General features: G+C 44.0%; 1 protein-coding gene across 4 annotated transcripts in view; it reads left to right on the top strand.

Annotated features, from left to right (window-relative positions):
- LOC105023610 (neuronal PAS domain-containing protein 3) overlaps positions 1–25,274 on the top strand; it is a 265,014-nt gene that overhangs the window by 28,000 nt on the left and 211,740 nt on the right. For 3 of the 4 annotated variants that reach the window (XM_010892953.3, XM_010892952.3, XM_034297589.1), the window contains exon 2: positions 22,431–22,517. The exons of the other annotated variant lie outside the window; for it this stretch is intronic. In XM_010892953.3, coding sequence (XP_010891255.1) covers positions 22,431–22,517 — 87 coding nt within the window. The remainder of the gene's footprint in view (positions 1–22,430; positions 22,518–25,274) is intronic. 4 annotated transcript variants of the gene reach the window in all.

The following is a 25,274-nucleotide window of genomic DNA, read 5'->3' as shown; positions in this document are numbered from 1 at the left end:
TCTTCTGGTGTTACGTGAAGTCTGTGTGCCCAGATTGGGTTAGACAGCGGCGGAGCTCAGCAAGGCCCTGTTCAGTTGGCACTTTCTTTTCACGCGAAGCTCAGTGAAGCTTGTGTTTGCATAAACCTCTTTCCTAATGTTGTGTTTTTCAGGACTCTGGAAGTTTTTCTCATCCTGCACTTGCGTTCTATGCTGCTGATACAAATGCGTTTTCAGAAGGTCTTGGTCATACGAGGATATCCACGGTTAATTCCGCTCACATACTGACCACAAATAGTTATACTGAATAGAACGTGTGGTACTAGAGGTACCCGGGCTATGACAAGTCTGTGTCATTCATTCACTCAAAAGGCAGCAGTCCCCCAGCCCCGCCTTCCCCTTTCCCCAGTTCTGGGCCTGCAGCTGAAGTGCTGCCACTCCACATAGGAGGATCCAGGCTGCAGATTAGGAGAACAAAGCAAGGCTGCGCCTCTCCTTTCCCCAGAGCCTGGCCGACCTGCGGCTGGCTGCGGCGTGGAACCGCCTGCCTCCGAGCTGTGGAGCCGTGACTCCAGAGTCAAGGAATTCCCTTTCTGTCATGGGAACCTGCCATGCCTGAGGACCGAGGAGGAACGCTGCCTCTCCAAAGCTCTTTTGTCCCAATGTGTTTAATTGGGGCCTTCTTTGAAAAGGAAGGTGCTTATAAGAGGAACTCCAAATGTCCTTTCTTGTGTTTGTTAAAAACAGACAATGCTGACAAATCGCTCACCATTAGGGAGGGGGAAGAAACTACTTAACCGCCACTCACCCACACACATCACCACCACCACGACCACACACAAAAAAGTGCTTTTGTTTACATTGTGTTGTATTTAGTTTGTATTGTGGGAATCCCTAGTTGCTGTGGCTAATGCTGGAAAAAGAGATGAGAGGAGAGGTGAGAGAGAGACCGAGAGAGAGAGAGAGAGAGAGAGAGAGAAGTGTGTTGTACTGTAGTAACAAGGCTTATGCCTGTTACTGGCTGTGGACTGGCCAGATAACCTGACTATTAACAAGCTCTGTATCTGTGCTCAGAGATGGCAGTCAGCTGCTTCATATTAGGCCAGTTTAATTAGGCTCGTTTCAATAGAATTAATTAGCAAAGTGCTACAAGATTTGAATTGGCAAGGTGATTGAAGTTGTCTTTTTTGTTACCATAGGAGAGTCTATTTAATTATTACAACATGTTATAGAGAAATAGAATCTCGGATCTGTTGGCATAGCGTTTCTCAAACTATAAAAATTGAATGCGTTATTTTTCCTTGCAAATGGTTGTGGTTGTGTGGTATGATCTTGTCATGTGAATATCTACAAATATATGTGCAGTCACTTTTTTATTCATATTTTCAAAAAGAACATCTTAGACGTGGCCAGCCATAGCATTCAATGCAGGGATGATTGAGAAGAGAGTAGAGATGTTTAGCTTAACAGTTCATTTAATGGAGACAAAGAAATGTAGGTTAATGCCAGTCTGACCAGTGAACTAGTATAGCCGGGACACAACAGCACAAGCGTTTGGTTTCTCTAGGCTGGTAGTAGACGGGTCGCTGCTGAATGTCCCAATCCTGAGTTCCTCGGGTTGGCTGTTACAGTAGCAGTAGCACCAAGAACTGTTCCATTTCCTCTGTAGCGGGCTGTCTGTACTGTGATGCATGTCTTACTCAACAACCACTGATGGCAGCTACATATGGGCTCTCTCTCTGTCTCTCTGTCTCGGCTAAAGCCAACAGCCAAACTCTTCTTGTCCCTTTGCGGCACTGCCTCCTCAGCCAGGCTCTTAATTCCCCCAAATGTCAAATTCTGGGAAAACTAACAAGCCAGTCAGGTCTCAGACATGTGTACAAGTTCTATTGTACACCGCAAGCATTCTCTAAATATATGATTCGCCCTGCCTGATTTGGCAGTACAAGGCCGTCCACTCCTTGGATATGAATGTTGCTCTTTGATATACATGAGAGCTTAAAAAGATGATGGTGTTTGTGGTGAGCATCTGACTGAAACGCTCTCTCCTCCTTCTGAAGTCTGACATCTTGCCAAACTATTTAATCTAGACATAAACTCAAATAAGAGCTTCTGCATGTAATCAGGCTGTTTTATAGGTTAATCTTTCCTTTCTAGTGGTCTAAACCGACTTTTATTACATGCCATCTTTATAAGGCATTTATGATGTGCTTATAGCTGTCTGATGTAGACATGCATGAAGTCAGTCTGCACTGTCTGTTGTATGTGGTGCTGGTTAAGGGCAGCTGCTAAATGACCTCAACGTGAATGCAAATGTAAATGTTACATGTTTTCAGTGCATCAATTGCATTCGGCTCATGGGAAACGAAAGGCATTTTAACATTGAAATGTTGTGGAGAAAGCTGTCGACGTCTCCCACTGAGCACCACTGTCAGTGTTTCTGACTCAGGTCTTCCTCCTCAGTCGGTGCTGATCAGGTCTGGTCTCCTGAGCGGCGGGTGCGTTTAGACAATTTTTCATTTCTTTAACCGAAAACATTGCCTGGAGATCTTTGAAATAGTTTGTGCGTCACTATCGGCGTAGCATGTTTGATTAATTGTGCTAGACGCTGCTGGCTGGCTGGGACAGTTCCATTGCGGCTGGAACCTGTTTGACTTTGAAGAAATGCTTGATGGTAACAGATGGATAGGCTCAAGGAAGGAGCAGCTCCTGCCAAGTCCTCACTGAAGGGGAAATCATTCAGCGGGTTAGCTAGCCTATCTAGCCTAGCAGCTAGTGCCTGCCTGTTAGGAACCAAACAACAGTATCATCGGCTAGTCTGATCCTTACCATACCATCTTGCTTTTCAGAACAGTCTGGCAGGAGTTTCCATTATATTCCTATGCTGTTATTCATACAGGAGGCTAATGCAAATACTGTGTCAGTAGAGCTGTGGAATGGTGTATTGGGTGGTGTGGGAGACCGTTGTCTGTGTCTACAAACATGAAGCTGTGTTTGATCCCGCTGTAAATGTATTCATTTGGATTGATTGGGTTCTAGGCAGGGCTGCCCTATTCCAGCGGCAGTGCGTGTCCTAAAACGACACCACCTCCCCTACCCTGGACCCATAGGGCCCTGGTGGAAGAGAGTGCACCACATAGAGAACGGGAACCCGTTTAGTACTCAAGATGGGTGTGTCCGAGGGAGTCTCTCCAGCGTTCCTCTCTGACAGCTAGCAGCATTGACCAGAAGATAAACTGACAGGCTTTTCGCTCTATAATGGCACTTAATGGTTATGGGCTCCACATCAAGATCCTTCTCATAGCAGAGAGAAATGGTGTCCGTCCTCCTTGGCTGATGGTTGGTGATGTAGAACCAGTGGGCAGTAAGTCATGGTTGGACTGCGTACAGCCATTCCATCGATGCCGTCACGCGGGGGCATCGTGCTCAGCATTCCGCGTGGAGACCTACTACGGGTGGTTTGTAAATGCGTGTCGTGTGGTGGGTTGTGGGCACCGTTATGTGGAGAAGCGCAGTAAGGTTGTCTCCTTGAGTCTGTGTGTGGTACAGCTGACAGGGCCTGGTGAGTCCGCCTCTCGCAGACCCAACCCAACCTTCTGTTCTTTCTGTCCTCTCGTCTCTGTGTCTTTATCACTATTTATTTCTGTTGTACACGTGTGCAGGTACATACGAATATAGAAAGAGGGATGTGCATTGGTCTGATAAAATACTGTGATGTCCAGTTCCATGAAGTCCTGGTGAGAAGGAGCATGTCCTGTGTTCGATCAGTGTCTCTCTCTCCGTGTTTCTATCTCAGTGTCTCTCTCTCTCTCCTTCTCATCTCATTCTTTCTTTCTCTATCTCATTCTTTCCCTGTCTATCTCATGCTTTGTCTCTCTCCTTCTCATCTCACTCTTTCTTTCTCTTCATCTCAACCTTTCCCTTTCTATCTCACTCTTTCTCTCTCTCCACCACCCTCTCTTTCTGTTTTTCTCTCTCATACCCCCCTCTACCCCTTCTCTTAGCAGGTAGGGACCAGCCCCAGGGGCACTAGCCCGGAGATACAGAGGTGGTTTTGGGTTCACTGTTCCCCCAGGGCAGACTGGCTATAGGCTACCTGAGTGGCATGCATTCATTTGCCAAAGCAAGACTCCATAATGGCTAACTTAGTGGAGTGTGTCTGGGCCCCGAGACCGGGAATACACACACACACACACAGGCATGTCTACAGCCAGCCACAAAATAGTTGTGACAGAAACTCGGCAGGAGGTTAATAACAGCACATTCATAGACTGCTGAAGGGCAAACTGTTACCAGCTCACATACAGTAATGAGATCATTTTGTAGTTTCCATTATTGACATGCCAGTATTTCAAGCACTTGCTAAATCATCCGGCATTGGAATGCTTGCCACTTACAGTAATGTCACATGTATTTCCAGAGTTAAGCTAATCTACATGTCCACTGACTATTTTCTACATTCTTCTTCTACTGATCAGACACTCTAGCAACAGAAGGATATGATGCGGGTGCCAACCTGCCATCTGATTGGTTAGCAGAGGGCTACATCCTATTCATCCTTTCCTGTGGGATTTAAGGGGGGATTTCCAGGCCTTTTCAGTGGAGCTCCAGGATTTGGGCCTGCTTTTCATGAAAGAAGAAAGAATTCTCTTCCTTCTTCTTAGGTTTTACACAACCCAGCTCTCTGTCTAATAACTGTTCAGTGAACTCTATTGGATCTGTATTGAAATATAGCATACCTGTAGTATACAGTTTTAAAATAAATTATTGGAGCGGGACAATACCAGTATCATGAAACTCGTTAATATTGTGGCAAGGAAACAAAACACAAAGCTGATTTAAGAAATCAGCGTCATTAACTTATTTAAGAAAACAGGTCCCTTAATGTTATAAACGAACACAAATTTGTCTCCCAGAATTGCGTGAGTTTATTGTCTCTGTAGAAGTCAATGTTTCACATACATACATAAGAGAGCTAGGTCTGCTTGATTGTATTTTTTGCCACTGAAAGAATTTCGCAATACCGGTGTCGTCATAGCGCTAATGATTAGGTGCTGGGATTCAATCATATCCTTCCACAGTGTCCTCCTGGGAAATATTTTGTTGTGGGTTGAAAAACGGGCACGGATGTGTCTACGATGTAATACCTTAACTTTGTATTGATTTCACTCTGGACATGGCTACTGGTGCTGTGTTTCTTTCTGGTGTTGTCAGCTCTATTCCCAGTGATTTTTTATTTAGAAAATAGCCCTTTGTTAGAGTTGCTTTCTCCGCTAGAACAGTCCAGCATTGAATGATTTTCTCTTTTCAAGTGTGCTTGGTTGGGATCCACTGGCCTGAGCGTTTCTCATTCATTTGATTCTTTTTGTTGTTACTGGAAGGTAGTTCTCTTACCCCAGTTTGGACTGATGCCCACTCGTCTCTGCCAAGTGTGTTGGCCTTCTCCACTCAGCCGCTATCTTGCTGGCTCTCCCTCCCTCTCCTCCTCTCCTCCTCCTCCTCTCTATTTCACACCCTCCCTGGCCATCTACCGTACCTTAAGTTTGTGCACCTACGGTGTTAAGTGTGGCAGTAACACAGAAGTGATTCATGGAGAAGGCATCATGCCGTAAAAATGGGTGAGAGCCATGAATAAACTTCTAAAAGCCCAGATATAACACCATATATCTTGTTGTTCAATTCTGGCAAAATACCAAGTCGCAAACAGTAGCAAAATGATGTTATTAGGAGCGACAAAAAGGCCATTCTGTATACTTGTTTGAATAGAGAAAGCCGTCTTTAAGCTACATTCTTGTAGTGCTACTGTATGAATACCCCCACTCTATTCACAGAGTCAGTTCTTCACATTACGTTTATTCCATAAATTAACATCTTTATTACTTCCTTTATGAAACATGACTTGAATCACCTTCACAGTACCTGAACACTACAGTCCTCTGCTGTAGGATAAAGAATCATCACATTCACACTTTCCATCCTACTGTATTTCCTTTGTATACTGTGTATATAGGCTATGACTGTAGACTGTCTGTAGACCGTGAATGTCTGCTGTGTATGTAGACTTGTTTTGGGTTGTGACTCTCTACTGTGTATTGACTGACTGTAGACTGTGACTGTAGGTGGTCTGTAGACGGTACTGTGTCTACTGTGTATAGACTGTGACTGTCTACTGTATATAGACTGAGTGTAGACTGTGACTGTCTACTGTGTATAGACTGTGACTGTCTACTATGTATAGACTGTGACTGTCTACTGTGTATAGACTGTGACTGTCTACTGTGTATAGACTGTGACTGTCTACTGTGTATAGACTAAGTGTAGACTGTGACTGTCTACTGTGTATAGACTGTGATTGTCTACTGTGTATAGACTGTGACTGTCTACTGTGTATAGACTGTGACTGTCTACTGTGTATAGACTAAGTGTAGACTGTGACTGTCTACTGTGTATAGACTGTGATTGTCTACTGTGTATAGACTGTGACTGTCTACTGTGTATAGACTGTGACTGTCTACTGTGTATAGACTAAGTGTAGACTGTGACTGTCTACTGTGTATAGACTGTGACTGTCTACTGTGTATAGACTGTGATTGTCTACTGTGTATAGACTGTGACTGTCTACTGTGTATAGACTGTGACTGTCTACTGTGTATAGACTGTGACTGTCTACTGTGTATAGACTGTGACTGTCTACTATGTATAGACTGTGACTGTCTACTATGTATAGACTGTGACTGTCTACTATGTATAGACTGTGACTGTCTACTGTGTATAGACTGTGACTGTCTACTGTGTATAGACTGTGACTGTCTACTGTGTATAGACTGTGACTGTCTACTGTGTATAGACTGAGTGTATACTATGACTGTCTACTGTGTTTGTTGACAGTGCATAGACTGTGCCTGTAGACTGCCTGTAGACAAGCCGGAGTGGGTCTGTAGACTATGAATGTACACAGACCATGACTGTCTATAGACATACAACGTGGCTGTAGTCTGTGTTGGCAGTGTCAGATATAGTCCGGGATGAGGACCGCGCGAGCGTTGTGCAGCCGTCACAGCCAGCGAACGTCTTCTTAAGTTGTCAAGGGTTAGCCTGGGCTCCCCGCCGCCCGTGCCCCCGTCCCTGGTGCATATTGCATGACTGGTAATTGCATGACTTGTAAAGCAGTCATAACAATGCAGCAGAGCTGCTGACATGCAGGGGGCCTCTCCACCCGGGCGTTGTCATCCGTCATGTGAGAGAGAGCCGTGAATTCAGCCCCCCTGCCGCCATTATTTCATAATACCATAAAAACCGGCAGAAGGGCCTAAGCCTTCCCTTCATTGCTTTTAGCCCCGGCATTTAAGATGCATGGGAAATAAGCGTCCCCATCTAGCGCGTGGGCAGGCAGACACTTTGTATTATTGTCAATAATGGCTCAGTTATAGCTCGGCGGCCGGGGAGAGGAGAGGGAGAATGGGAAGGCGGCGGAGATTTAGAGGGGCTCGCTGTGTTGCGGGGGACTGTGATAGGGACGCCCAGATCCACATGGTTTACCCGAGTGGAGCGTTATTTAAAGCTTCTCTGATTAATCACTCTCTTTCAGTCCTGTTATGTTATCCGGGGCCTAAGATGTGTTTATTGAGCATGATATGATGCGGGAACAGCCGACCAGACGGGCTGTAGGCTAAACCCTACAAGCCTCTCTTCAGTCCTGTGTTATGTCATCACATAGCTGGTTTACTGGTTTAGTGGACCAGGCAGCAAGTTGAATAACTAGGTGTGTTGTTGATGGAGAGTGAGTCTCTTGTGTGTGTGTGTGTTTGTGTGCGTTTGCCGGGCTTTTTGCCAGTAATTGCCAGCATTTGGCCGATAATATACAGTGTAATGCACCTTCCATCATGGGTGGACACTGTAATGGGTTTTGCACCCAGTGCAAACAGATGACCGGTGCATTTCAGCAATGTCCGGCAAATTCTAATGCTGCCAGTCAAATGTCTGCCACCATATTTTCCTATCAGAGCCCATGTTACGTGCGTGTAAGTGTTCATGCCTTCCTGTTTGCGTGGTTTTTGGGTTTTCATCTTAACGCCGGGGCCGTGCCTGACATGTTCCCCCCTCGTCTCCCAGAAGCCTCTGTGCTCGCCGAATGCGCCGGGTCCTTTTGGCTCCTTGCACGGGGCCAGTCGCACTCATCAGGCCCCAATTCATCATGATTCGGGCCGAAAAGCACTCGCCCTTTGAACCTCCCTCTCTGATTGGAATGAGGTATGGCTCCGACGGCGCCCCCTCCACTCACCACCCCGGCGTGCTGCACCCCGGCGCGCCTGGCCCCGGCACCCCTCTCCTCTGCGCTCCATGCTCACCGCGTGAAATCGATACACTATATCTTTCCTCCTGACCTGCTCGCTGACCCCGATTGCTGCTTTCACACTGAACTGCAATTGGTTTGAACAGCTTTGGCCTGCGGAAAACAAGCCGCCGCGAGCTGAGGCTGGACGTCGGGCTGGAGGTGTGGCACTGCTGTTTCTGTGGAGGAGCTCCTCTCTTTAGAATATGCCACTGGCTAACCTTGGCCCTGCGTTATAATTATACATCACAGGAAAGGACAAGTGCCTCTTGTTATTGATCATTGCGGAGGTAAAGGTTCTGCCCTGCTTTCTTCCTCTCTGGGAACGGGGCGCCTCGCTGGGCCTCTCTCAATAACCACTGGAGATAGGTTTGAAGTTCGCCCCTCGTTTTCTCACCCCCTTTCTCTCGCCCTCCACCTCAATATCTCTATCCTTCCTTGATGTTTCTATCCCTCCCTCTCTCCATCGCTACCTCTCTCTCCTTCTCTCTTTCCCTCGTTTCTGCACAGACCAAGTTTTACATAAAAGGCTGTGTTGACTGCCCCTGTAGGGAAAAATATATATATTTCAGAAAAGACCCTCATGTCGTTTTTACTCTGCAATAATTTGATCAGATTAACCATGCTTGATGCCAGATTTGCATCTTTATAGCGTAAGTGGGTGAATATGGCTGTTGTCACTCACCACCTTCCGAGGTAACATGGGCCGCCACTTTTCCGACCGACACTCCCGGTGGGTGTTGCGGCCTGAGGACAGTGTTCCTAATGTTACTGGAGTGGAATGAGGGGTGACGTAGGACGTCTGCTTCTGTAGGTCCTTTCAGCTCCATGAACTGAAACCCAAAAGAAAAACGGCACTGGAACGCAACCACACAACTAAACAGTCACCAGTAACAGTCCTTGTTTGACAGAATGCACCAGTTCGTAGGTCTTTCAGATCAACGGTCTGGCCAAAGCAATGCACGTGGATGTGTTTCGCCTCACAGCAAAAATTGGATTTGCATATTAAGTAAATGTTAGGCTCTTAGGTAGATTCGTTAGGGAACAAAAAGAGGGGTCCCCCCCACAGGGCCAACCCTTAAAGAAGCCTCTTTTTTTTTTAGAGTGTGCAACATAGTGTTACCACTGTAGTTTTAATCCAGCTCATAGACCTTATGCAATTAGTACATTAACAAGGACTTTGGCATTGGGCTCACATCGTGCCCCCGAAACATCTGTATTTGTCCTTAATTCTCCTTGTTATAAAGCTCAACATTGAGTCCTGGTGTTCTCTGCGGTCTACATTGGCTGGGGCCAGGAGTCATGATATTACATTGACTGCTGCTCTGAGAGCAGGTGCTGTGCATGTGGGAATCTATCTCCTCTGCTGTAGGAATCAGCTCACTGAATGGCTTTGGTTGTCTCTTGTGGGTTGTGGGCCAGTATAATTTCTCCTCAGTCCTCTCCATACATCACAGCGCTCTCTAGACTAAAATGATTCTCTGTATGGAACACATACACACCCATATATATATATATATATACAGTGGGGAGAACAAGTATTTGATATACTGCCGATTTTGCAGGGTTTCCCACTTACAAAGCATGTAGAAGTCTGTAATTTTTTATCATAGGTACTCTTCAACTGTGAGTGAAAGGTACCTAAAACAAAAATCCAGAAAATCGCATTGTATGATTTATAAGTAATAATTTGCATTTTATTGCATGACGTAAGTATTTGATACATCAGAAAAGCAGAACTTAATATTTGGTACAGAAAATTTTGTTTGCAATTACAGAGATCATACGTTTCCTGTAGTTCTTGACCAGGTTTGCAAACACTGCAGCAGGGATTTTGGCCCACTCCTCCATACAGACCTTCTCCAGATCCTTCAGGTTTTGGGGCTGTTGCTGGGCAATACGGTCTTTCAGCTACCTCCAAAGATTTTCTATTGAGGTCAGGTCTGGAGACTGGCTAGGCCACTCCAGGACCTTTAGATGCTTCATACAGAGCCACTCCTTAGTTGCCCTGGCTGTGTGTTTCGGGTCGTTGACATGCTGGGAGGCCCAGCCACGACCCATCTTCAAATGCTCTTACTGAGGGAAGGAGGATGTTGGCCAAGATCTCGCGATACATGGCCCCATCCATCCTCCCCTCAATACGTTGCAGTCGTCCTGTCCCTTTTGCAGAAAATAATCCCCAAATAATGATGTTTCCACCTCCATGCTTCACGGTTGGGATGGCGTTCTTGGGGTTGTACTCATCCTTCTTCTTCCTCCAAACACGGCGAGTGGAGTTTAGACCAAAAAGCTATATTTTTGTCTTGTCAGACCACATGACCTTCTCCCATTCCTCCTCTGGATCATCCAGATGGTCATTGGCAAACTTCAGACGGGCCTGGACATGCGCTGGCTTGAGCAGGGGGATCATGCGTGCACTTCAGGATTTCTATCCATGACTGCGTAGTGTGTTACTAATGGTTTTCTTTGAGACTGTGGTCCCAGCCCTCTTCTGGTCATTGATCAGGTCCTGCCATGTAGTTCTGGGCTGATCCCTCACCTTCCTCATGATCATTGATGCCCCAAGAGGTGAGATCTTGCATGGAGCCCCAGACCGAGGGAGATTGACCGTCATCTTGAACTTCTTTCATTTTCTAATAATTGCACCAACAGTTGTTACCTTCTCACCAAGCTGCTTGCCTATTGTCCTGTAGCCCTACCCAGCCTTGTGCAGGTCTACAATTTTATCCCTGATGTCCTTACACAGCTCTCTGGTCTTGGCCATTGTGGAGAGGTTGGAGTCTGTTTGATTGAGTGTGTGGACAGGTGCAGTTAATACAGGTAATGAGTGGAGAGCAGGAGGGCTTCTTAAACTGGTTGGTAGGTGATCAAATACTTATGTCATGCAATAAAATGCTAATTAATTATAAAAAATCATACAATGTGATTTTCTGGATTTTTGTTTTGGATTCTCTCACATTTGAAGTCTACCTATGATAAAAATGACAGACCTCTACATGCTTTGTAAGTAGGAAAACCTGCAAAATCGTCAGTGTATCAAATACTTGTTTTCCCCACTGTATATATATATATATATATATATATATATATACAGCTCTGGAAAATAGTAAGAGACCACTCCTAATTTTTCTTTTCTCTACATGTATAGCAGCCATTCCATTCCAGTGTCTGTTAAATTCCTACACAAGCACACCTCATTTTACTTAATGAGGTATTGATTAGGTGATTACCTGAACCAAATCTAATTTAATGAGGAAAAGTATAAAAATCACTATCCTTTTGCAATAGGACCAGCTGGATGGCAAAAACAGTGCAAGTAGTACCTCAAAGGTAATTTGAATAAAAAAATACTCCTCAGCATGACAAAAGAGTTGAAAAGAAAAGCTTTGAGTGAGGAAAAGAAGGGTTCAATTCTGGCTTTACTGGCAGATGGATAGAATGAGTGTCAGTTTGCTTCCACCCTGAACATTTCAAAGACGGCGCTTCATAAGAACAATGTCAAGTAACAGACATTGGGGACAACAAAGCTACAGACTGGCTGAGGGCGAAAACGACTGTCCACTGACCGAGATGCCCGTCAACTCATTCGAATGTCACTCAACAACCGTAGGATGGCATCAAGTGACAAAAGGAATATCAAACAGCCGCTGGGATGAAGTGCATGGAGTGCATGGTGAGGACGGTTCAAAAAAGGCTTCTAGGGGCAGGGCTGAAGTCGTGCAAAGCTAGAAAAAAGCCCTTCATCAATGAGAAGCTAAGAAGAGCCAGGGTGAAGCCAGGGTGAAGTTTGCGAAAGACCATAAGGGTTGAACCGTAGAGGGATGGAGTAAGGTCATGTTCTCTGACGAGACAAATTTTCAGCTTTGCCCAACACCTGGTCGTCTAATGGTTAGACAGAGAGTGGCCTAAAGTCACCCAACAGCAATGTGACAGACTGTTGGAGAGCATGCCAAGATGCATGAAAGCTGTGATTAAAAATCAGGGTTATTCCACCAAATGTTTTTTTTCTGTACTCTTCCTAAGTTAAAACATTAGTATTTTGGAGTCGAAAAATGTATATGAATTTGTTTTCTTTACATTATTATATATATGTTTTGTTTTTTTGACTAGTTATGTTCTAAAAATAATTACTTTAAATAAAAAAATATAAAATGGAATTTGGGAGTAATGTTGTCAGTAATTTATAGAATAAAACGAAACCGTTTATTTTACTCAAACACTGATAATTTTGCAGTGGTCTCTTAATTTTTTCCAAAGCTGTGTATATATAGTAACAGAATGTGAGTTATTTTTTTTATCCAATGTTACATTGGCTGTCCAGGCTGTTTTTTGTTTTTTTTACATAGTAGTCATTTAGGTGACATTCTTATTCAGAGGAATTTACAGAAGCGATTAAGTTTGAGTGCCTTGCATAAGGACACAATAACAGATATTTTCCTTGTGATTCAAATTACTGACCTTTCAGTTGTTGGCCCAAAACTAAGACCACTCGACTATTTATGTTTTTTTGTGGATGAGGGAAAAATGGGCCAGAAAAATCTTCTGGTGAAATTTGCGTAGCCAGTAAAGACAGGAAACCAATGTGGTCATTGGCACCAGGGACGCATTAGCAGCCGTCAGGATTGCTCCTATCACAATATCAGATTTTGTACCCGTCCATTTAATCTTCAGCTACTAGCATGTGTGTGTCAATCCACCCACCACCCCTGCCTCCACTTTGGTTCTGTTCCCTTCTATGGCGGATTGGTACCAGATACCTTGCCATCGGTATTGCTATTTATAAAATGACAGTGTTAATGTTCTTATTAGAAGTACCGTACTGTATCCACAATCATGTGATGGCAGAGGAACAGGACCTAACACCAAGACATTATTGTGCTTGTCTCCAATAAATGGTGGCTGGGCGTAAACGCCATCAATTTGGACTGCAGTGTTTGCGAGTTCAAAGCCAGAGTGCTGGGCATTATAATTTTTTCCGAACTGTACCCCTAAGCTCGCCCCTAACCTTGACCACACCGGGAGTGTTATCAAACCTTAACCTTTAGCATTGTTTTGTAGGGCACTTAAATCCGCATTTGGGAGTCACAAACGCAGAAAATCTCCACACAGAACGTATATACGTGAACACATTCATATTTAGGAGTCTGTGTTGGAAAAGTGATGAGAGTACTGTGTGCTAAATACGTATTGAACTATTGAACAAGGCACCATTTTTACATGGATCAGATGTCCTTCCTATTCAGAATGTCAGTCAGGTTGGCTGGATCCTTGCACCAGTTCGTATTATACAGGAGCTCTGTTTATACTTGGTTCTGTCATGCATCCGTTCTACTGAGCGTGTCCACGTCTTCAGACCGGTGTGGATTCTTAAAAGACAGAGGCTGTCAGAAATGTGTTGTCTGGTTATATTAAACGTTTAGATAGATCAGGGCCTGGTTCCTAAAAGCATTGTAAAGTGGAATAACAGTAAAAACACTAACAAAGTGTATCCCTCTGTGATATAAGCTCCATGCCTGTCTGTAAAAGAAAGATCACAACACGTGTGAATACCGGTAATCCTCGTATTTATTGTTATCTACCAATTGTTTGTTTCCTGTTTGATACGTTCAAACCCCAAGCCCACCATTGGATTCCATTATCCTAGACCTTCTATGAAGAAGGCTGGTTCAACTGTGTTTTTCTTTTCATCCGGCCAATATTATGTTATGTGACATTTTTCTATATTTTGTTTCTTGTTTTATTCACATCATGCTTTTATGGTGAGAATGTATGGAGAAGTGCCAAATCCATCCTTAAAATTGTTTGGACATTGAACATTACAATGTTAACGGCCAGAAAAACAACCTATTTATCAGAAATGTTGTGTCTTCGTTTCAACAATGTAGAGTACATCCCATCACAGTGAACACAACATGGTCTTCTTGTGTGTTATACATTGAGACATGTATATATTGTATTAAGGATTAACTACCACAGCAACAACAGCTAGTGTCCAATACAATAAGGTCTGTGGTCCATGTGTTATGGGCCACATCATTGTTCTGTCATGGTGGCAATATTTTGTATTTTATTTCAACCTGATGAACAACAACACATTGTGTGGGCTCGGCAGAATAACAGTGAATTCAATTAAATTCTTGTGTTTTCATTTTCTGTATCTTCTGGTTTTTATGGGAAGTATAATTTCTAGAGAGTTGGATGATAAACAGTTAGCGATCCTTCTTTCATATTGCTGAGCGGTGATTGAATTGGTGCATGAAGGAGAGCTTTCATAGGCCCATAGATCTATTAGAGACAGACACACACACATACACACACACACACACACACACACACACATCACTCAAAGTAGCCCCCTCCCAGAAAGACAGCTCCCTGTGACCTCCCCCACATCGGTCCTTGTATTAACACCCCCCATTCACATCAATGGTGACAAATACCATTACACTTGACTTGTGTAGAATATAGAAACATGTGCTCAATTGTATTTTGTTTTAAAAAGCTATAACCTTGCCGTAACGGTAAAGCTGAGAGTGACGTCACTATGGACAGACACAGACACACACACACAGAGGCAGGTAGGGCAGCTTGACGGTGGTCCTGTCCATAACCATTGCATGGCCAGTGGACTGTGTTCTACTGCGTCACCCTGTCGCAACAAGTTGCCATAAACAAGCGCCAACACAGCACCATCTTCTGTATTTGTTTCCATTATAGTCATAAAGCAGACACTTACTGCATACGTGTTCAGAGAGTTGAGACAGCCCCATGTCACAGTAATGAGTAAGTTCCTTTTTCCCTCAATAAAGTGTTTCAGGAAAAGTCCACGCTAGCAGGGTCTCCTCCTCCCCAGTTTAGACACACTGCTTTTGCTGTACTCATTGACGAATCGCAGGGCCTGAGTTGGTTCTGGTTACACATGAAAGTGAAATGTGACTTCCAAAGCTTGTCATGTATCAAAATGTTGTGCTGGCAATTGTTTAAGAAAAAAAACCATTTTCCTATGAAGTAGCACAGCCATGCTTTACAGCTGAGCTGCCCAGAGACGGATTGCTTTCTGGATTTTTTGACAGGTGTAATTGTTAGGGCGTCATCTGTTCTTGTTTGCACAAAATACATTTTAGCCAACTGGAGGACTAATCTTTCTCCCATCATTCTGTTCTTTGCTTGCCACTAGACAAATCCCCTGTTATTTGACCAGATGGTGGAAAATCCATTCTCATGATAAGTTGCTTCTAGTTTGCATTTAGATTACCTGCAAAAAATTGAACAATTTACTACTCTGCCTCCAACCATAACTTCCGTTTTTCTAAGTATAGATTTGACTTACTTGTAACAAATTATATAAATCTTGATGAGTATGTTAAAAATTAGAGGTAGAGCACACACGGCGAACAGGAACAAACAAAACGCAGGCCGTTAATGCATTTAGAGTCTGGCTCAGAGTGCAGCATCAAACGGCTAACAAAAGAGACTCATTTAGACTGTAGAATCTAGACTCACAAAGACTCCAATCACTTACTCTTCTCAAAGGAAAGACTTGTCAGACCCATAAACAGTTTAGGCACTTTTCTCCCCGCATAGTCCCATGTCCACTGTAGCATTCTGTTTATACTGTACAAGACAAAGGATATTTGAAAACCAGATGATGGAAAGGGCTTGTACTGTGTAAAGAGTACCTTTTCCCATTTTCTAATCTAGCTATAGTCTCGGGGGAATTCCAACGTAAAATGAACAGCCTGTGTATCTGTAAATGAAGAGGTGAGTTCAAATGCTTCGGGAAGGGTACAGACTGTGAACAAGCTTAAACCTATTCCAGGTTTGTCTGCGGTATAACACATAAACTCCACGTCTCAGGTGGTGAGCCCCTCTAGATATCTCCTGAAAGGTGCGTTGTGTATAAATTATCTGTCACCTTTCTCGGTCTTGTGGAGCAGTGATGAGGGCTAATTTGCATAATCCTTTTAAGGAGTCAAATTATACTGTCATCTAGCAGATTTAACATGCTAGCGAGGATTCTATTGCTTTGCAGCTAATTAGTATGTACATTATAGGACATTAAATGTTTCACTGCTGCAGCTCACTTCCTCTCAGCCACAGAGAGACAGTTCGATACATCTGTCCGTTTCATGCCCAAAGAAATACTGGATGTGGTAATGAGTGGTTTCTCTTAAATTCCTAGTGGTTTGACTCTCTTAGTCACTTCGGCTGGAGTCGAAATGAAAGCTTGGCTCGTTGGAAGTCAAATCGTTGTCATATTTTAACATTTGTTTTACCTCGATTGCCAATTACACTGTCATATGTTCAACGTGCAGTCATAGATTTTCATGAAATAGACATGATTTGCTAACTAGAAATTTGTGATGTGCATGCAGAAATATTTTTTTGTATGTACAGGACGCCATTCTTTCAGGTCTGCACTGAAAGAAGGAAAGACAAGGCTCTTTCAGATTTTCCATGACATTTGTGTACAAAACACTTTTTATTTAAATCAGATATGCCCTGCAGGAAGAAATGGATGTGGTGAATGGGAGAAGGGGAAAGTTATGGTTAGGTAAGGGTTAAGGATTAATTAGTAAGTGTAGGGTAGGAGTAAAGTTTAAGGTGATGATTTAAAGTAAGAACAGGGTCTAATGTTCTCATTAGCCTGTTGCAATGCAAGCCGTGCCCTCTTCCTGTTTGAAACATGAGTTCAGTCAACCAATCACGGTCAGCCTTTCTTCCAACACCTTAAGAAAATTGTATCCTGTACATAAAAATCTGTCCTGAACATGTTGTGAATAGGTAGCGTAATTCAAATGCATTTTACATGTCTAAAGAGTATGTTTTCAGTAATTAGTCAATACAGTTGCTTATAATTCCCAATGTAGTTTAAAAAATAGCATATATTGTAGTTAGTTTTGCAATGTATTTTTAGTTCATAATTGGTTGTTAAACAGTTTTATAGGCACTTTTATTGGTCAAGTAAATTTCTTCAACCAGGTAGGAAATTACAAAATCACATTGGTGTCCCAAACGACCCTGTGTCCTGCACTATTCTGCTGTAGCTGCTGAGGCCCTGGTCAGATGTGCACTCCACAGGGAATAGGGCGCTGGGTTAAAGTGCCTTGGTGCCAATGTACATTTATGGAGCGAGTCCAACTGCAGCACGGTGATGATTCATACCCCTGATTTATGGTTGAAGCAGAAGATTTACATCAGAACATAAACTCATTTAGCAAATGACACCTTATCACCTTCTCAATTTTTCCTAGCCGTCCACCATATCCAAAGAATCCCAAAATGGATAAAGATATATTTCCTTTCCCTGTTGAAGGAAATCGAAAATGTAGTTTTGTTTTGACGGTTTAAAAAAAGCGTATTGTTTTTTGTTCATATACGGTGGTCATGGCCAGTTGACCCCAGCTTACCATCACCGACATTTTCCATCTAAGGCAATATTAGGCTTCTGGTTTATTGCAAAGAGAGAGAGTCTTGATCCAAAATGGCATCCCATTTCCTACATAGTGAACTACTTGTGACCAGACCTCAGGTAGGCATTCGAAACCACATGTTGGGAATAGGCTTCCATTTGGAACACATCAGTGACCATGTCACCAGACAGCTGGATAGACGCTGAGGTACACAAACCTGGAAGCCATAAGTGTCCCTTTACAGGGACAGCCCGTGCACTTTCTGTATCCTCTGTGTGTAGTCTCCTTATCGCACCTCTTGTTTTCCCCCAGACCCCTGCAAACCAACAGGAAATGAAACAGCCCAGACAGAGCATCCAACCTACATCCACTTTTATTTCTCAATTGATATCTCTAATGAAAATCAAAGGGGTCAGGAGGAGCCATAGAGGTTGTGCTGAGAGGCCTCCAGGAGCGACACGTTGTAATCATCTGATTTGGAAGTTTTGGGGCCCATCAGTTGATTTTTTTATTTTTATGGGCTGTGTGCCAAACTTCCCTATCTGGTGCGCTGCTTTCTACCAGGGCTCGCAAGACTGAGGGCTAAAGTAGTGTGCTGTGTAGGGAAACGGGTTGCACTGGGGACGCAGACATTCTCTCGACGCGGCACTCGCTGCACACAAATGTTGATCGTCATCTGAAATCAAGGACAAATTGGCAATTCAACAGACTGAACAGGATAGTGTGTAGTTAGGGAGGAAGTCAGAATGGTCAATCTCACACTAATTGCGATTAGAGCAATACTTTTATTCTCTTCCTTCCCATTCTGACAAAATGAGGCCTTGTCCTCCCTGTGTTGCCTTTTCCATTACGAACTACCATGATTGTCTGAGCTCTTCCTGTCTTCCCTTAACATGTCCTTTGCTCCTCTTCCCTGTTATTATTTCAATCAGTATGTAGTGTGGCAGCACTGTGTGTGTGTGTGTGTGTGTGTGTGTGTGTGGCAACGGTCATTGAAATTGTTCTTTTATATGTAACATTTGGACAATGGATGACACTTCACGCTTTTTAGATCAGATGTTGACTGCATTACTGGAACCAACCACTAATGACTGGTTTTCTGGAATTCATGGATTTCTGGTCTGAGTTCATGCACTCAGTTCATTGTAAATGTTCACACTTATTTTCTCAGAATGCTCTCAGACATAAATATTCTGGTTGTAACTATTTATTTATTTTTATTTAAAATAAGGAGGAAGTTGTTGCCTAAATTGGATATTTACCATCGGTGTATTTGTATAAAGGAATTATTTGTAATGAAGGAGTTAGAGTTTTAAAAAAAACATGTTGTCTGGGTCTACCTGTGTTCACATGCATTAGGCTATATCTCATTACTCTTCCTGTGCTGTTATTCCTATGTTCTCTTGCATAATTCAACAGGTGTGCCAAAATAAGGATATTACAGATCGTATCTCCTTGTTCCACCTATAGACCCATACTTCACCACTTTAGCAAGATATATATATATATGTGTGTAACCTATATCACCAACAAAGAAGTCCCATTCTTTTAGCAAGTAAAATCTTTTGTATCCATTGAGCCCATTGCAGACATTACAGGATGACTTTGACAGGTCATTATAAATGTCTCCGTAGTCGTTACGTTAACAGGGGAAAAAAACACGAGTCGTACAAGCCAGAGTGGGAAAGAGTCAAAAGTAAAATGAAAGCAATCAATTCACTGAGATTTAAGTGACAAGTGGATTTTGCAGACCTCAAACACCAGGAAATAATTGTCTGAAAAGGACAGTTCCTCAGGTGGGTGGGGCTTCTGTGTGTGTGTGTGTGTGTGTGTGTCTCCTGTGGCTGTGAGGCCAGATCATGACTGTGTGTGGTGCAGCTGCCGTCCCTCCGTTCCAACAGGAACAGCAGTGTAGACGTGCTCTAATGTGCTTGGACACTGTCTGTCTCCCTCTCTGACTGAGACTACCTGAGCAAATAGCTTACAGCTCCCAATGTTCCTTGAAAGGCTTAGTCTATGTAATCGTTCCAAATGGCACGCATAAAGCTCTGGTCAAAATTGGAGGGCTTATTTTAGCTAAACCTGTGACAAAGTGACATTTGTCATCCCTGGGTAGCAAACATGTCACAGCATGGTGAGGAAGAGGAGTCAACATACAGTAGTGGTGGAACATTGGTGGATGTGGCCTACATTCACTCCACTACTGTACACTACTGTACTTGCCAACTAATGTGAAGTCAACGTGAAATCAGTCACTGCGTGTCGTTGGATCTGGGTGGAACGTTGGGTGAGAGAGGAGTCTCAGTCCCCCTAGGCTGACACGTTTTTTGCACATCCGATCAGTTTTAAGGGACGATTCGACGTCACCACACGGACAACGACGTGGAAATAACGTTGATTCAAACCAGTGGGTAGAAGCGTGTTCAGTCAGCTGCAGACAGCTTTCGGAGGGTTGTAAACACGTTGCAGTCAGTCTGTTGGATATTAGTTCAGAGGTGCTTTCTAAAGGGAGGCTTGCAGCTGGGTTGTGATTTAACGACTAAACAGCAGTTTGCCTGAACACCCCCCCCCCCACCACCACCCACCCCCCCCACCACCACCCCCACGAAGTGCTTCTCTAAACAGGAGAGCCTGCCCTGTTTGATGTCTTTACTAATTTGACATGGAGTTCAGAATCCCCATGACTCTTCCGGGCTGGTGATGTCGAGGGCCATGTTCTCTATACAACACACGTAGACGCTCTTTGACTTTCCCTTTACAGTAACACAGTGCCCCACTGACAGTAAGGGGGGACAGTAACACAGTGCCCCACTGACAGTAAGGGGGGACAGTAACACAGTGCCCCACTGACAGTAAGGGGGGACAGTAACACAGTGCCCCACTGACAGTAAGGGGGGACAGTAACACAGTGCCCCACTGACAGTAAGGGGGGACAGTAACACAGTGCCCCACTGACAGTAAGGGGGGACAGTAACACAGTGCCCCACTGACAGTAAGGGGGGACAGTAGCCAGGCCCCACTGACAGTAAGGGGGGACGTTGCGGCTCCCAGTGCTTTTGAGAGATTAATTTTTACAGGCCATCTACCCGATCCCAGTTCAATCTAGTTCTTCCCAGGCCATCCCTTCCCCATCCATCCCAGTCCTTCCCTGTCCGTTCCATTCCAGCACAGTCCATCCCTCTTTATCCGTGTCCATCCCTGTCTTTCCCAGTCCATTCCTGTCTAGACCACTTCATTCCACCCTAGTCCATCCCTGTCTTTCCCAGTCCATTCCTGTCTAGACCACTTCATTCCACCCTAGTCCATCCCTGTCTTTCCCTGTCCATTCCTGTCTAGCCCACTTCATTCCACCCCAGTCCATCCCTGTCTTTCCCTGTCCATCCCTCCTTATCCCAGTCCATCCCTGTCTTTCCCTGTCCATCCCTCCTTATCCCAGTCCATCCCTGTCTAGCCCACTTCATTCCACCCCTATCCATACCTGTCTTTCCCAGTCCATCCCTGTTTTTCCCAGTCCATCCCTGTCTAGCCCACTTCATTCCACCCCTGTCCATCTGTGTCTAGCCCACTCCATTCCACCCCAGTCTATCCCTGTTTATCCCAGTCCATTTCATCCCAGGACAGGCGGTCCCCTCTGTTTCCCTTTCTCTGTTTGGTTGCCAGCATTAGCCTCAGCCTTCAAATCATTACACACGGAACCCTGCCAAAGTTTTAAATACCAGAAAATAACACCACTTACCACATGCAGGGCAATTATTTCGGTGAAAAATTACCCAGGGGTTTTTATTTGTGATAAACTCCCATTCTTAGAGAAAGACGATGCACAGCCGGCCCTTTCAGGTCTAAGCGGAAGATTCATTAATATTTATGGCCTGCTTTGCTAAGAAACATTGATAAGCTAGCTGGTTGAATATTAAGTTTGACTTTATTTAAAAACGCATTAGAAGGAAAACACTTTTTTTTCATATATTTTTTTTAAATAAGGTAAAGGAAAGCATTGGATGCTTTGTAAAGAGGTTAAATGGTTCAGTCAGAGTTAGCAGAAGAAGGGGCGGCGGGCGTTGGGGGGGGGGGGGGGGGCAGGGAGAAACTTTAGAACCACACAGAATTGGATGGATGGCAGTGGTTTGCTTGAGCTGTTGGGTCTTCTGAAAGCCAATGTAAATGTGTATTGTAGGGCTGTCTGTGATGCTGTCATCACACCAAACACACCAACCCCACACAGACACACACACAGAGAAACAAGCACACACACATACACACACTTTATTTTACTGACACCTCAGGGTTTAATCCCTTCCGGATGTCTTCTGGATAAGTTGAGAGAAAGCAAACCTTGAGTTGTCCAGAGGTGAACTGACAGCAGGCTTTATTCCAGCTATAAATATGAATCTGTATACTGTTTTCCGTGTCTGTGTGGGGCTATAATGTCTAATATTATTGAACACTTGGGCTGAATGAGACGTCTCACAGGTTAGCTAGCCTCCTGTAAGTTTACTACATTCAAAGGCTCAATGCAATATTTCTGACTTCATTTTGTGTGTTTAATTCATGTGCACTTTAGTACTTCTAGTTTACGTACTTGTTATACTGTATTTACAGAAACCTCCTTGGAAATCTTTGGTATTTTACGGTCTACATGTAATGTATCCATTTGCTTTTTGATTGAATGTTTTAAACTGACAGCCCTACTGTATCTATCTTTGTAGGGAAAGTAAAATTCTACACCCTTTCTGCATGGAGGGATCAGAGGAGGAGGCCGTAGTTGATGCCCAATTCATGTCCAAATTCCCCCAGTAAGTTGGAAGTCTTATTTAACCCACTCATGGAAGGCATTGTTTATCTACTGTATATAACCAACTTAATTTAGAGATCTTGTGTGGCTTTTGATGTCCTTTGGTAGTTGTTACCCCAGCCTTGTGTTTGCAAAACGACTCAACAAATAATTAAAGACTTAACTTGGAGACAAAGAGAGAAAGAGAGAGAGAGATAGAGGGAGAGAGGTGGCGAGAAAGAGCCGAGAGAGAGAGAGAAAGAGAGGGGAGCTGTGCTGATGAATGAGGGGCTTGTAGTCATGTTGTGCTTCGCTCCAAAACTCCTCTGGTAATAGAGAGGGCAGCATAGTAAGTGACACCAATCCTGGTTACACATTTAAATGTAAACCCCCGAAAGACGTTATAGAACCAATAAAAGTTATTTCATACCCCTCCTGTTAAGTTAGCAGGGCATGATAACCCAGATAACAGGGCTCGATAACCCAGATAACAGGGCACGGTAACCCAGATAACAGGGCACGGTAACCCAGATAACAGGGCTCGATAACCCAGATAACAGGGCACGATAACCCAGATAACAGGGCTCGATAACCCAGATAACAGGGCTCGATAACCCAGATAACAGGGCACGGTAACCCAGATAACAGGGCACGGTAACCCAGATAACAGGGCACGGTAACCCAGATAACAGGGCTCGATAACCCAGATAACAGGGCACGGTAACCCAGATAACAGGGCACGATAACCCAGATAACAGGGCACGATAACCCAGATAACCCAGATAACAGGGCACGGTAACCCAGATAACAGGTCTCGATAACCCAGATAACAGGTCTCGATAACCCAGATAACAGGTCTCGATAACCCAGATAACAGGGCACGATAACCCAGATAACAGGGCACGATAACCCAGATAACAGGGCTCGATAACCCAGATAACAGGGCATGTAAATAGCTGGAGCTAATGGCCGTCTGCTAGCAGTGGACGGCCATCCTCCCCTCCGCCTCTCACTCCCTCTCTCTATTCCATTCAAAGGCGCTTTATTGGCATGGGAAACATTTGTTTACATTATCAAAGCAACTGAAACTGGAAAAACTATTATTGACATGATAATTAACGAATGGTAAATAAACTATCAAAAATGTAAATTAAACATTATGCAGACAAAAGTTTCAAAGGGACAAAGAATTGTGTTTATGTTATGTTTATTTTTTTGCCATGTACAGTTTCATAACATTGTTCACATAATTAAAGTATGAATGCCAGTGGCTAAGTAAATGCACAGATACATATGGGTTATATTTACAATGTTGTTTGTGCTCCACTGGGAGCCCTTTTCTCCTGGCAATCACACATCTTGCTGCTATGATTGCACATTGCAATATTTCGTCTAGCATATTTGGGACTTCAACATTTTTGTGACTTGCTAATTGTTTATGGGTCTGTGTGAACTGTGGGAAATGTATGATCAGGTTGTCATACATTTGACTGGTGAGTAGGAAGTGCAGCTCCATTTCCACCTCATTTTGTGGGCCGTGTGCACATAGCCCGTCTTCTCCCTGCCTATAGCGTCCTCTCTCGATAGCAAGGCAAAGCTAACAGTCTGTTAATAGTCAAGGTTTTTCCTTCCTCTCTGTCTCTCCCTCTCATCCCTCTCACCCCTCTCACCCCCTCCCCACTCTCTTTCTCTCTATCTCTTTCTTTGTCTTTTTCTACCCCCCCCCCCTTTCTTCCTGGCTTTCACTCCCCCCTCTCCCTGCTCTCTCTTCCTCTCCGTTCCCTTCATCCATCAGAGCAGATTCATCATGCCTCTGGCACTTCCCCCTCTGTTGCCAGCCATTCAGATTAGTCCTTATAAAGAGAGAGCCAGAGCAGAGCTGTTCTGTGTTGCCCACAGAGCGAGCTCTAACTGACCGTGACTGCAAAATGCAGCTCACCCAAAGTTCTTCTGCTTTCAAGATGTATTGCTAGGCAGGGCTTAATCATATGTACTCTTTTATCTTTGTTTATGGAACTGGTGTGGGATTGGGAGAGGGAAACGGGGGGGTGTTTTTCTCTGTCCAATAACAGTTGTCTTCATATTTAAGAGGAATGAAGGCGAGGTAGGGAGAGAGACAGAGTGAGAGGCTTCTGTTGACAGCCTCGTCACTATGTCAACACTGGAACATTGAAAAACTCAGTGGGCTGCTACCTGTCCAACTGAAGCCTGTTTCCAACGCTGTCTCTCTTTGCTCTACCTCTCTCACGCTCTTTCTCTCTTTGCTCTACCTCTCCTACTCTCTTTCTCTCTTTGCTCTACCTCTCCTACTCTCTTTCTCTCTTTGCTCTACCTCTCCTACTCTCTTTCTTTCTTTGCTCTACCTCTCCTACTCTCTTTCTCTCTTTGCTCTACCTCTCCTACTCTCTTTCTTTCTTTGCTCTACCTCTCCTACTCTCTTTCTCTCTTTGCTCTACCTCTCCTACTCTCTTTCTTTCTTTGCTCTACCTCTCACTCTCTTTCTCTCTTTGCTCTACCTCTCACTCTCTTTCTCTCTTTGCTCTACATCTCTCGCTCTCTCTCTTTGAATTCAATTCAAAAGGCTGTATTGGCAAACATATAGTCACAACTCAATGATGATTTAGATGATAATAGAAAAATAGTCTTACTAACTAGTAATAACACAATAGTAAAACGTTTATGAAAGCAGTCATTAAACAGTGAAACCGGTTATAATGCTGTTGTCCTGATGAGTAGCTCTGCTGATGGTCCCAACCAGTATGGATTTTGTTGCACCAAT

Source organism: Esox lucius, chromosome 15, assembly GCF_011004845.1.
Source record: "Esox lucius isolate fEsoLuc1 chromosome 15, fEsoLuc1.pri, whole genome shotgun sequence".
NCBI lineage: Eukaryota > Metazoa > Chordata > Actinopteri > Esociformes > Esocidae > Esox > Esox lucius.
Note: the sequence above shows the minus strand (reverse complement) of the source record. Positions and strands in the feature narration are given on the sequence as shown.